The following is a 13,012-nucleotide window of genomic DNA, read 5'->3' as shown; positions in this document are numbered from 1 at the left end:
ATATCCAGCCATACTACCGAGTTGGAGACGGCCTCACTCCAGACGTTTGGTTTGAGCCCACTGAGGTAGGATTATCTTCGCTTGTACTCAAAATGTGACCTTATATTTAACTGGGTCAAAGTGAAAGCTAATATATATGCTTGCTTAAAGGTATGGGAAGTGAAAGCAGCTGACTTGACAATTAGCCCTGTGCACCGTGCAGCTACCGGCATTGTGGACCCTGATAAGGTTTAATATTATTTCCTATCTGTTGATATATTATATCTTATAAAACCGTTGAGCTATTTGATTTATTTTCAAGCTGCCGGAAAATTGTTACCCTATTGACTGTTTCAATGTTTCGTAAAGGGAATTTCTCTTCGTTTTCCTCGTCTACTCCGTGTACGGGAAGACAAGAAGCCAGAGGAAGCAACATCATCTGAGCAGGTTAAGTCTCGTAACACTCGTATCTTTTCAATTCTGGAAAGATGAGACCAGGCTGGTTTTGAAGTTATTTTCCCTGCATATTTTCAGATTGCAGATATGTACCAAGCTCAGAAACACAATCATCCAAGCAATGATGTCAAAGGTGAAGATGATTGAGCAACTGTAATCTGTTCTCGGAGCATACGATATTGCTTGCTTCTAACTAGCTAATGATGCAGATTGCGTGTTTCATGTTCTCAACAGTAACTGGTTGTGTAAAATTGACTTTAGGAAAAGTTAATGAGCCGTTCTGGAAAAAGTTCTAAATCATTGTCCACATGCTAGAAAAGAAATCAAATGTGCAAATATATCAGGCAAGGGTAAATAATAAGATTATGCTTGCTTTTACGGTGAGGTTAGAGCTTATTCACAAATAGATGATTTAGTAGCACAAGTACAAAAAGTGTCTTGTAGTTAGTACAAAAAGTGTCTTGTAGTTCTAGTAACGCCTGAAAAACTTGGGAGACCTGTTCAAGCTTTAGGCCGAGGTACTCAGTTGTTCGAGTTATGTCTTCCTCTGTTGTCTATCTCATTCACCAAAGAGACAGAATCATGAAAACAAAAGAAGCAAAAAAAGTGGAATTTTTTTGTATGTAAAGTTGTAAACGATAAATAATCTAACAAAAACGTTTAAAAAAGTAATAGATGTACAAGGTCAAAGGAGTAATTTCCTACCCATGTAATAGGTCTACCAATTTAACTCATTAATTATTTTCAGAATTTTGTTTTAGTGATTATCGTCTAAATCACTAATTCCACTTAAACCTCTTGGTGACGCAGAGGTTTTGAACTCGAGCTGGAACCGGAACTGAAACTGAAACGCCGTAACGAAAAATCAATCTCCCTGAAACAAGAAAATCGCCGTAGTTTGTGTTTCGTCGGACGAAGAAGAACAAATGGATCCCGACAGGTATTCCACTGTTATCTATCCACTAACATGGTTTGTGATAATTTACTTGTTATAATCTTGGCGAAATCCGATGAGAGCTGAGGATGGTCTTTTATTTACGGAACGATCATATTAGCTTATTGCTTCTAGAAACTTTACCTTCCTAAGTCGTTGTTATCCAGTTGTATTATTGTCAAGTTTCTGTCTTTAGTTATCACACAAGTCGAGATCTTTGCTGTTTCTAGGTTCATTTAAGAATTAAGTTTACAATTAGATTTCTAGAATTTGAGCCAAAGTTTTGGTTTTCGAATTGATTCGTTGAACAAAATTTGAAACTTTTGCTATAATTATTATTATTATAAGGTTGAATTCTCCAAGCACCTGTACTGTTACCATTGAGGTGTTGGGCCACGAATTAAACTTTGCTCAGGTATGTATATGACTCTTATTTTTCCTTGAATTCTTACATTTGAACTTAAAATACATATCGATGAGATCTAACGAAGTCCCAGCTGTATTTTCACCTTTTCCATGTCTTTGTTCTTTCTTACTTTTGTTCATCTATTTGTCATCTTCCATGTCACTATGCTTCTAATGCTGTGTCATGATGCCGCGATTCTATATGTAAGGATCCAAATTCGAAGCATTTAGGAACCACCGTGTGGGATGCGTCCATGGTGTTTGCCAAATATCTGGTATATGATCTCTCTTATCCTCAGAGATTAGCTTCTATGACTGTGTAATGTAGATTGGTATACCGTAAAAGAGACTTGATTAACGGTGGAAGTTTCTAAGGCTTCACCAAATGCCTAAACCAATCCATAATGGTTCCAGTGCATTCTCCTCTCTGGCTCTCTCTTCCTTTTTTTAACTCTTTAGCTCTCAACTAACCGTAAGTTCTGTTGCTGAGCTGGCAAAAGCTAGAATTCCAAGCTTAAACCCTAGGCTAGCTACCATAGTCCTGCACTAGACTTAACAAGAAACCTTATCCTGCTTCAAAAATTTCAGGGGAAAAATTGCAGGAAGGGGAGGTTTAGTCCGTCCAAACTGAAAGGAAAGCGTGTTATTGAGCTAGGAGCAGGTTGCGGCGTTGCAGGATTTGGTATGTAGATGACATGTATGTATTTATATCTTAAAGGATTCCCCTTTCTTGTGTATGGTCCTTACCTTTGCTGAAAACTAGAAATTTGGTATCTTAAACTGGAGTTTGTGTTCATGTGCAAGCTTTGGCGATGCTCGGGTGTGATGTGGTTACAACTGATCAAAAGGAGGTATTACCACTGCTTAAGAGGAATGTAGAATGGAATACCTCCAAAATCTTGCAGATGAATCCTGGTTCAGGTTTGTGTTGATACTGTCTTCTCTAAGTAGGCATATTGCTTCTTTTACTGCCTTAATCTGTAGTATCTGCATCTTTCTTCATTTTATTATGCCATGGATAAGTTCTTCGTAGAACCAACTGGCTTACTTTATCGAGTTACAATAAAATTTTGAGTGGTTATCTTCTTTTTATTATTGTCTAATGAAGTTGTCATTCCTTGCAGCATCGTTTGGATCACTCCGAGTTGCAGAACTCGACTGGGGAAACGAAGATCATATAAGGGCCGTTGAGCCGCCCTTTGACTATGTCATCGGTACTGATGTTGTAAGTTAATCGGAATATTCAAATGATTCATGATAATTGCTTAGATTAGTGAGATTGGTTTCAGCCCAAGGGAGTTGTGACTTGTGACTGAACTCACCTTCAATTTTGTTTAAGGTATATTCTGAGCAACTTTTGGAACCTCTATTGCGTACAATACTTGCGTTATCAGGGCCAAAGACAACAGTTATGGTATGAAGTAAGATACTTGGGATGTGCTTAATATTATCGTTGGAACTACAAGATGATTGGTTATTGTTTTTTTTCTAGTTGGGATATGAGATACGTTCCACTGTTGTTCATGATAAAATGCTCCAGATGTGGAAAGAAAACTTCGAAGTCAAAACCATACCTAGATCTAAGGTAAACAACAACACTGATGGCACAGTCACTGTTAAAATTTCGTTGTTTCGTTAACTGGAATGGAATCTGCAGATGGATGGTGAATACCAAGACCCGAGCATTCATCTGTACATCATGGCACAAAAGTCTCCTGCCGGGAGTTCTGGAAACGTGACTCGGGATGAAGCTGCTGTTGACACAGAGAAAACAAAGAGCGAGATGAAAGTCCCAGCTGGAGAATGCCATGATTTACCAAACCAGTTGGAAGAGGAAGCCGTTGCAACACATCATCCCCGTCTTAAGGAAGATAGTTTGCTGATGAGACTACGGGACGGAAAGCTAAGTGAATGGGAGATGAGAAGGTATGGTACAGTTGCTGCACAGCTTCTCCGTGACGTTAAGATAGATGTTCAGGTGCGTGTATACATTGTTATAAAATCTCTCTTTTATAAAAAAAAAACGTGAAATCATTCTTGTGTAAAATTTCTCTGATTTTGTTTGTAGGTGAAAAAATGACTTTGCAGAAGCGACTTTCAGAGCCATGTGTTCCTCAAGACCTCACCATTGTGATTTTTACTCTTTGGTATCATGTATACATTGAATGCGTCCTGTAGACCTTTCTTTCACTGATTTAGCTGTTTGTGCTTCTGTGATGTGCTTCATACTGAAACTAATTCTTTATAAAATCGCAGATATGTATTCAGTTTGAAGTAATAGTTAGTTAATTCTTGTACCAAATATATCAATTCAACAAAACAGGCCAGACTCGAACAGTATTCGTAGCATCAAACTGATATCTAAATGATGATAACGGCTTATTTAACTTAGCTTATCATATATGTCAAGAAACAGACCAGAATGATAACAAAGGACTATATTGTTCGAATTATTCGCTGAAACAAGAAAATTCTTCAATTGTTTACACACTCAGGTTGAGTGCACAAGAACACAAATAGTGCAATCGTGACCTCCTCAAGCTGCGTTTACGGTAGTTGTCCCTATAGTCTTGAGATCAAAGATCTCGATCCAGTAGCCATCAGGATCCTTAATGAAGGCTATATTCTTCATCTTTCCTGCACGGTTTACATCAAATAAAGGATTAAAAACCAAATTCCTCAAACAGAGTAGCCAAAAAAAAAAAGAAAATCAAATTTCTAGTGGATTCAGCTTTGGTAATAGTAGTACCATCATTTGGTTTCTTGACAAACTCTACTCCCAGTTCTTCAAATCTCTCGCATGCCTTGTGCACATCATCAACTGTAACCCCAATGTGCCCTGTAACAGCAACAAAATTATTTGTATTAAAATAGGACTTGATATAACTCAAGCCTCAATTTTTCGGCTTATCAACTGGTTGAGTGATGTTCTACATTCTAGCCACCAAATTTAAAGCTTCCCTAAAATATAACCTACCGAAACTCTAATCAGTTACTTCTGAATGTAGAGAGATAATAAGATCAGAGATATTTTTAGAAGGAGCTTACCAAATCCACGAGGCTCAGAGTTCCCATTGTGATAACCTTTAAACTCAGGATCACTCTCTGTACCCCAGTTGCTGTAAGAAAAATACATATGTAAGGAACGATCAATCCAAGAAAAGAAAGAGAGAAAGTAAGGCATTAGTGTTTGTTTCTTACTGAGTTAGTTCAATTGTTGCCGGTCGACCAAAGGTCCAAACTGTTCTCTCTGTTGGGTTGGATGGAGCTGTTGTAGTATCCTGTACCATAATAAACGAATCAACACACAGCTTTGTTGTTACTCTCCACTACATATCAGTGGGGTTAAAGCACCCAAGAGAGATATCTATTCATCTTAGTGATCCAGAACAAGAAAAACAAATATTTCAGAAACTCACTGTTATACTAAAGGCATTTTAAAACATCAATAGATTGCTTGCTTAATTTTCAGTGTTCAAAATTCTAAATGTGCTGAAAGCTCAATGCATGATGAGTTCCTAGAACTGTAGAACATAAGTTGCTTTGCCTTTCATCATGATACTGTAGTATGCAAATTGCAAAGTTCCACACTTTTCGTTTTTCTAGAATCACCTCCAGCTTAGTGAAAAGTCTAACTAAGCAAAGGTCACAGAACAAAATTCTACCTCGTAGCCCAGGAAGTACAAACTAAATTTCATCTCAGCGAAATCCAGCCTCTTCAGCAACCTGGATAAACGTAAAGATATAGAGAGCACATAAGCCTTAAGAACAGAAGAACCCATTGGTTCCCTGAGGACTTGAGAGAAAAGAGCATTCAAGAGATGAAAAAACTTACGACATTCCCAGCATACGTGAGTAGAAGTCAAGACTAGCTTTAGGGTCCTTGATCCGAAACATCTGAGAGTTTCAAAAAGATGAAAAAAAAATCACTAACTCAACCAAGAATAAAGAAGACAAATTACAACACCTAATCAGAGAGAGAGGAACAATACTCAAAAGTTCAAAAAAAATGGGAAGGATTGATTTTTCCTAATCTTTAAACATTACTGAGTACATTCTTTACCACAACAAGAGTTAACTCTATAAATTAGTTCAATCTCCTTAGAATGGAGCTACTTTGATGATTATCATAGTTTCACTCACCCATAGCTACCAAAGTGAAGAAGACAGTATGCTTAGATCAAGAACACAATGTCAAGATTAACAGCAAACACAAACATTAGAAATATCAGTAAAACATGTGCCTAGGTAGTAGGTACATAACAAATAAAACACACAAACTCGGTGATTAAGCTTTTGATTTCGATTACTAGTTTAGATTTCCTCGACATCTTAAACCACACTTACGAAAGCCTTGAACGAGTCGAAAAAACGCAACTTTGGATATCAATACAGAAATTACTGGTAAAGACGAATGGCAAATCGAAGCAGAGGAATCTTACAGTCTGCTGCATGATATATCCTCTTGTAGCCTCATCCCGAATCGCTGACAAGCCAGGATTGTTAGCAGGTGATTCCCTCGCTTCAGACGCCATAGAGAACACACGAAGCTGATCAAATCTCTACAAAATCAAAACAGACCCAGGTGATTAAACAACACACACACACACACATAGTCCAAAGAGAAAAAACGATTCCAACTACAAGGGGTTTCCCAAAAAAGCATGAACCTTTGGCCTCCGGGTACTGTTGCAAGCGCAAGTGATGAAAGAAAAATCGGTGGAATAAGGTTTGACAAAACGAATCAGAGGAGATATGCGAGATATAGCACTTGCTATAGAGTATGAACCCATTACGTTTCCTTTGATTATCAATCAATTCGTGCAACAGAAAATATTTGAGAAAACAAACCAAAGAGAAAAAAGGAGAGATTTTTACCGCTGTAAAGCTTAAACGACGATCTGACCGTAGAGCAGTGTCTGTGGTTTTGTGGCTGGAGTGCCTGTCGAAGTGTTTGGGATGCTCCACGGCGTTTTGTTTTGTGTACAGAGCCAGAGCCAGAGCCAGAGGCAGAGTAGTTACGAAAACGACGCCGTCCCGTAGTCTGATCAATTGATTTCGAAATCAGTTTTTTTAATTAATACCGGTTTTCCTCAATTCCGGTTTTACTCGACATTGAAAATTTAAACCAGAGTTTTATTTTCCTACAATTTACGAAGGGTTTACAAGTGGCTGAACTAAACGATGACAGTTGATTATTGGAGATTGAAATGTCTTCTAGTGAAAATATTTCTATTGCTAGTGAATACATGTATACAAGAAATCAAGAATATATCATATGGTGGTTAATCCCTTTTTTGTATGATGAGATTATTATTAGGTTGAGCAAGTTAAGGTCAAAAGTTGGTCATATGCGAAACAAAAAGGTCAAAATTATGATTCAATCACTCAGCTTCATGATGCCAACAATCACGATCTTCAAGTACTTGATCAATAACAGACTTTGTACTTTTTATAAACCTTCAACGACTAGTTAATCGATTTGGATGTAGTATGAAAATTATTCAACCCGGTGAACGTGTGTATGCATGTTTATGTATGCATGAACAATGTAGTTTTTAAAAGTATGCATTGAGAAGACACGCGTATATAGATTACTGAGAAGGTAACTGAGATGATGAAGAAAAATCATCTCGTTCTTGTTTTTAATCTTTTCCGCTGGAAAATCCAACATTTCTATTATACGGACACTCTTACCATTTAGGGCTTTACCTTTAATTTTCTTGATTAAGAAAAAAAACTCATACGTTTCCGCTATGGTGTTTCTTTACCATCATTACCTTAAATAAATATGACCCTATTCGATTGAAATTGTAACTTTGACCTATATGTATAACTTAGCCTATAATTATATTAAGAATTATTAAGCCAGTCGATCTAATATAATAATAATCGGATCGATCGATTATATATCATTCCAAGATTCTAAATCTGCCCCGGCTTTTCCCGACTTTTTTTCCCAACGGCGTTTCTAGACTTTAAATGTTGTTCTTGACTCACAATTTTTTCTTAAGTTATGATTTGAATATATGATAAATATTGATTTGCAAGTATCTGATAGCTACACACACATTACTATATGTTTATAACATTTATGATGATATCATCAATAAGTTGACTTTTTATATTTGGACAGCGAATATTTGTCTTTTCTCAAACCTCAACAGGCCTCACCAGAGGGAACAATGGAGGTGTCAGCAATATGATTTTATACCAGTAAGTACCACGAATATGGTACGGCAACTACGCTGGACCTACACATGCACGTATATATGTTGTGTTAGTGTGTATATATCTAACTACACGTTGGCAGCTCCTTGTCATCTCTACAAGTACTTATATATTTTTGGTTTATATTTGTACAATATACGCATATCTACCTATCAATTAGCCAGAGTTGATTTGATATCCTTTATACTAATTAAAAAGTCCCCATATTAAAACCTAATTTTTCCTTTTTATGTAAGATCTTTCAAAAGATGTGAATAAGATTTTTTGGCAGCTATGATGATTTATTACATCACTGACACACATCAACATATATGTGTGTGTGCTGTGTCTGTGGTCTAGAGAATAGATGGTTAGTTAGACATTTGTGCTTATAACCATATGTCATGTGTTATATATAAAATATCCAATTGATTCAGTATTCAATATGGAAACTATAAAACAAGTTTGTGGAAGATAAGCAATTTTTTAAGAGACAACTAATATGCAGCTAAGGCCACAATAAATTCGACCGCCTAAGAGACAGCAATTATTAAGAATTATTCACTAAATAATAATTATTTCCACATTCCTATCTTTGATACTGTGTATAACGTTATAGAGAATTATAGTTAATTATTCAATTTGATAACAAACAACGAAGACATGTCAACAGGATTCCAGTTAAAGGATTTAACAAGTATCTTAAGAGTTCCTAAAGTATTTTTACAGATTAAATTTTTTTTTGTGTGATTTAGCTTAGGATCGATAGTTACAGAAGATATTTTAGATGTGTTTAGAAATTTGGCTGTGTCAGTTTTTGATTGGATGAGTGAAAAATAAAATTTTCTTTTATTTTTTTGTTATCCGATTTTCTCTCTCGTCTCTCTCGTTTATTTCGAAGTCGATAGGTTTTCCACAGAGAAGAAGCAGAGAATTGAAGGTGGTTCAATTGGAAAGGGGATTTCACCATCGGCTCATCTCCACCGCTCTGGGCTCATCAATCCGGGAGCCCTTTGGTTGACCCAACCGGATTTTCTAGTGGCTAAATCTCCAAAGGGGTGGTTCAATGATGCTATGTAAGTTTTTTTTTATTGGTCATAATCTTATTGATTTCATTTGTAGATAGACATGCATGAGAGTTTTATGGATGTGAGAAGAAATTAGGGTTATAGGAATTGGAATCGATTTTAGCAAAATTATATGATAGGTGTTTGAGAATTTGAAATCTGATCATCACCGGTTTAGTATTTTCAGTGACTACTTTTGTCAAATAATTTTTTTTTCTCTCTGCAAAATTAAAGAGAAGCTTTCTTATGTTAAGCTTCAGATCTGACATCTGTTTCTACGAGTAACGGTTGACGGTTCTGTATCTTTTGTGGTTCCTCTGTGGTTTATAATAAGCAGCCATTGTCACAAGCTCAGCTCTCTGTTTATAAGCAGCCATTTTAACCTATTCTTCTACAAGTATCTGTTTTTAAGATATCTGATTTTTGATGTTTGGAGGGTTCGTGAATTGAATGGCTTTTAAAGTTTTGTTTTATTTTGGTATGGAGCAGAAAATATGGGTCTCTAAATGTTTTATTTTTGGTTGCAGATCAAAGCAGAGAAAGGTTCAAAATCATTGAAAGAGAAGCTTGATGTTGTGACGCCTCTTGTTGAGGACTTGAGATTGCAAAAAGATGAAAGAATGGCTGCTCTTGGAGTCTTAAACAGAGAAGGTGGTCTTATTTGCGCAATGCCAAACATTTGCAGATGAGTTATCTTACTCAACTCTTGACTGTTTATTTATTCATTGATTACGTTGATGGTTTTGGTTGCTGGTCTGAGCGTATTTAGTAACGAATTAGTTTGATTGAAAAAGATAATTATTCATTGATGTCTCTTTCTCTTTCTTAGTCTTTCGGATATTTGCATCATGAATTTGCATCATTAAATTGACAAGAATTGTTTGGTAAATGTCACACTTAAACACTCAATGGTTTGTAACTTGTCATTGTTTGCTTGTATTGTCACATTTAAACACACATTGTTGGTTGTTGTCATAGTAATACACTTATTTTCTAGTGTTAGGTTATACTCAATGCTTGGTAGTTGTCATTGATTGCTTGTTATGTCACATTTAAAAACCAAATACACTTACACCTCACTTCTAGTTATATATTAAGTGTTGGCTGAACCTAAACATATACCTTTCTTTCTCCTTTACATACCTAACCAGATAATCAATCCTTCATTATTCTCGATCATCTTTTAAACTCAACCCAGAAACTTTCCTATGGACCTATTTAGTGAAGCTTTAGGTTTTATGGACCTGTTAAGTAGTCAACAAGAAAGCCACACCCTTGAAACCCATTCGTATGCTGAGGAGGGCCCTGTAGGTGAACAGAAATCAAAGGAGCGTAGAAGGAAGTGGTCACACACATAAGATGTGGCCCTCATCGGTGCTTGGCTCAACACTAGCAAGGATCCAATTACTGCTGTCGATGAAAAATTTGGTACTTTTTGGTCACGAATTGCAACTTATTATGCTGCAAATCCTAAGCTAGTTGGTGTAGAAAAGAGAGAGCCTAGTCATTGTAAGCAAAGGTGGCAGAAGATCAACGAAACAATCTGCAAGTTTGTTGGAAGCTATGAGGCTGCAACAAAACTGAAATCAAGTGGCCAGAATGAAGATGATGTAATGAAAATGGCTTATGAAATCTTCTTCAACTATTACAAGGTGAAGTTCACACTTGAGCATGCTTGGAGGGAGCTTCGCCATGATCAGAAATGGTGTGGATCCAATTCTGCGAAAGGTAATGGAGCATCAAAGAGAAGGAAGTGTAATGATCTTCACTCACAGTCATCAAGCTCGGTTCCATTTAATGATGTAGAGGAGGAAGCTCGTCCTACTGGTATTAAGGCAGCAAAGGCGAAAGGTAAAAGGCTTGTGAACAAGCCAACCTCAGCTCCAGAAGGCTCTTCCCTTGTCGAGTTTCAGAGCATGTGGGAGATAAGGCAAAAGGAATTTGCCTTGAAAGAGAAACAGAGTATGATTGAAGAGAAGCAAAACAAACATAAAATGCTTGACCGTCTACTTGCTAAAACTGAGCCTTTAACTGAAATGGAAATCGCTTTGAAGAATAAGATAATTAATGACATGTTGTCAAGTTAGATTCAGTTTGAGTTTATGTTTGTTGTGTTTGTTATGTTGTGTTTAAGATATTTACCGAATGTTTGTCAACTCTTGACTATTAACGATGTACTTGTGTTGTTTTCTCTCAATGTTTGCTTGTATTGTTTCAGTTTAACTTGTCTTAATGATATGCATAACTCTGTTTCACCAAATGTTTGCTTGATTTATTTCAGTTTAACTTGTTTTAATGATATGCAATGGTCAAATGATTGCTATGTCTCCTTCCATTAGGATTGCCGACAAGAAGAAGAAGAAGACAAGAAGCTGTTGGTCACAGACAAGAAGCTTTTGGTCAGGGACAACAAGCAACGAGTCACGGACCTGCATCTTTTTCTCACGGACAAGAAGCAACGAGTTCACGGACCTGCATCTTTTTCTCAAGGACAACAAGCAACGAGTTCACGGACCTGCACAGTTGGTCACGAACGAGAGTGTCATGCCTTTGTAACACCACAAGGTCATCAATATATAAGACCATCTTCGTATACACATAAATATCAAGCTTTTTCATCTTTGTACCCACAATATCAAGCTTTTTCATATTTGTACCCACAATATTGCTTTTTCATCTTCCAAAAATACATATTCTTCTTCTTCTACAATATTATTCTCCCAGTTTATCAAGCTCTTCTTCTATTTTTTTTTTAAATGGCATCTTCTTCTAATAACATTGAAGAAAAGATGGATGAGTATTTTGATCAAACACTCAACAATTATTTTGATCAAGCAATTCAGAATCGTTTTGATCAAGCAATGAATCCGTTGGAACCCGAGAAGAAGAAACGAGTCCACATGGAAAGAAAACGTGAAGAGGGTCACCAACGCTTATGGGATGACTATTTCCGTGAAGATGCAACATATCCTCCTCAAATATTTCGTCGCCGTTTTAGAATGAACAAACCCTTGTTCATGCGTATTGTCGAACGACTCTCAACAGAAGTTCCATACTTTGAACAAAGAAGAAATGGTCACGGAAGGCTAGGTCTCTCTGCAATACAAAAGTGTACAACAGCAATTCGTATGATGGTGTATGGTTCTGCAGCGGATGCGTTTGACGAATACCTCCGTCTTGCTGAAAGCACTGCTATGTTATGTTTGGAAAAGTTTGTTGAAGGAATAGTTCATTTATTTGGAGATAAGTATCTACGCAGACCCACACCAGAAGATCTTCAGCGACTACTCGATATTGGAGAGATACGCGGATTTCCCGGGATGATAGGAAGCATAGATTGTATGCATTGGGAGTGGAAGAATTGCACGACTGCATGGAAAGGTCAATATACACGTGGATCTGGAAAGCCAACAATTGTTTTAGAGGCTGTAGCTTCACAAGACCTCTGGATATGGCACGCATTTTTTGGAGCTCCAGGTACATTAAACGATATCAATATTCTCGATCGCTCACCAGTTTTTGATGACATATTACAAGGTGTAGCTCCCAAAGAAAAATACTTTATCAACGGACGACAATATCTTATGGCTTACTATCTCACCGATGGTATTTATCCAAAATGGGCTACTTTTGTCAAATCAATTTCAATGCCACAAGATCCGAAAGCATCGTCATTTGCTACATACCAAGAAGCTGTACGTAAAGATGTCGAGCGTGCTTTTGGAGTCTTGCAAGCTCGATTTGCCATAGTCAAAAACCCAGCTCTTATGTTGGATAAAGTAAAAATTGGAAACATAATGAAAGCATGTATCATATTGCACAACATGATTGTAGAAGATGAACGTGATGGGTATACTCAGTATGATGAGGCCACATTTGCACAAGTAGAATCAAACCGAACTTCAGAAGTGGATTTCACGTATTCTACAGACATCCCTTCAAATCTCAGAAATATGATGAG

The 13,012-nt window shown here is 36.9% G+C and overlaps 4 protein-coding genes across 7 annotated transcripts in view; 3 read left to right on the top strand and 1 right to left on the bottom strand.

The window, feature by feature from the left end:
• LOC104739397 (DNA ligase 1-like) overlaps window positions 1-732 on the top strand; it is a 5,595-nt gene extending 4,863 nt beyond the window's left edge. Inside the window, exons 15-17 of the mRNA XM_010459739.2 lie at window positions 151-228; window positions 349-426; window positions 514-732. Of these exons, the coding sequence (XP_010458041.1) occupies window positions 151-228; window positions 349-426; window positions 514-582 (225 nt within the window). The 3' untranslated portion in view covers window positions 583-732. The remainder of the gene's footprint in view (window positions 1-150; window positions 229-348; window positions 427-513) is intronic.
• LOC104739398 (protein-lysine methyltransferase METTL21D) lies at window positions 696-4,058 on the top strand. Of its 2 annotated transcripts, none has more exons than XM_010459740.2 (10): window positions 696-785; window positions 1,246-1,375; window positions 1,984-2,049; window positions 2,363-2,456; window positions 2,579-2,695; window positions 2,899-2,999; window positions 3,114-3,188; window positions 3,267-3,359; window positions 3,432-3,752; window positions 3,843-4,058. In XM_010459740.2, exons 1-10 carry the CDS (start codon window positions 763-765, stop codon window positions 3,852-3,854), a joined length of 1,032 nt encoding a protein of 343 aa, XP_010458042.1. In that variant the 5' UTR covers window positions 696-762; the 3' UTR covers window positions 3,855-4,058. The 2 variants fall into 2 exon arrangements, with proteins under 2 accessions (XP_010458042.1, XP_010458045.1); XM_010459743.2 differs by lacking the exon at window positions 696-785 and adding an exon at window positions 1,718-1,784 and having other exon boundaries at window positions 1,248-1,375.
• Window positions 4,130-6,782, bottom strand: LOC104739396 (lactoylglutathione lyase-like). 3 transcript variants are annotated; one of them, XM_010459738.2, is made up of 9 exons: window positions 6,653-6,782; window positions 6,445-6,460; window positions 6,217-6,336; window positions 5,610-5,671; window positions 5,440-5,500; window positions 4,976-5,055; window positions 4,823-4,893; window positions 4,524-4,613; window positions 4,130-4,411 (listed from the first exon to the last, which is right to left on the bottom strand). In XM_010459738.2, exons 3-9 carry the CDS (start codon window positions 6,307-6,309, stop codon window positions 4,311-4,313), a joined length of 558 nt encoding a protein of 185 aa, XP_010458040.1. In that variant the 5' UTR covers window positions 6,310-6,336; window positions 6,445-6,460; window positions 6,653-6,782; the 3' UTR covers window positions 4,130-4,310. The 3 variants fall into 3 exon arrangements, with proteins under 3 accessions (XP_010458040.1, XP_010458037.1, XP_010458036.1); XM_010459735.2 differs by lacking the exon at window positions 6,445-6,460; XM_010459734.2 differs by lacking the exon at window positions 6,653-6,782 and having other exon boundaries at window positions 6,445-6,636.
• Window positions 11,808-13,012, top strand: part of LOC104743179 (high-affinity nitrate transporter 2.1-like) — a 4,498-nt gene continuing 3,293 nt past the window's right edge. Inside the window, exon 1 of the mRNA XM_019235424.1 lies at window positions 11,808-12,262. Coding sequence (XP_019090969.1) covers window positions 11,808-12,262 — 455 coding nt within the window. The remainder of the gene's footprint in view (window positions 12,263-13,012) is intronic.

Source organism: Camelina sativa, chromosome 14 (genome assembly GCF_000633955.1).
Source record: "Camelina sativa cultivar DH55 chromosome 14, Cs, whole genome shotgun sequence".
NCBI lineage: Eukaryota > Viridiplantae > Streptophyta > Magnoliopsida > Brassicales > Brassicaceae > Camelina > Camelina sativa.
Note: the sequence above shows the minus strand (reverse complement) of the source record. Positions and strands in the feature narration are given on the sequence as shown.

Excerpts from the sequence above, each read along its gene's own strand:
- LOC104739398 (XM_010459740.2), top strand. The coding sequence starts at position 763 with ATGTGCAAATATATCAGGCAAGG. Across the intron at positions 2,050-2,362 it reads TGGTGTTTGCCAAATATCTG|GGGAAAAATTGCAGGAAGGG; the intron begins GTATATGATCTC and ends CAAAAATTTCAG. Across the intron at positions 3,360-3,431 it reads AAACCATACCTAGATCTAAG|ATGGATGGTGAATACCAAGA; the intron begins GTAAACAACAAC and ends TGGAATCTGCAG.
- LOC104739396 (XM_010459734.2), bottom strand. The coding sequence starts at position 6,567 with ATGGGTTCATACTCTATAGCAAGTGCTATATCTCGCATATCTCCTCTG. Across the intron at positions 6,337-6,444 it reads ACAGTACCCGGAGGCCAAAG|AGATTTGATCAGCTTCGTGT; the intron begins GTTCATGCTTTT and ends TTGATTTTGTAG. Across the intron at positions 5,501-5,609 it reads TCACGTATGCTGGGAATGTC|GTTGCTGAAGAGGCTGGATT; the intron begins GTAAGTTTTTTC and ends ACGTTTATCCAG.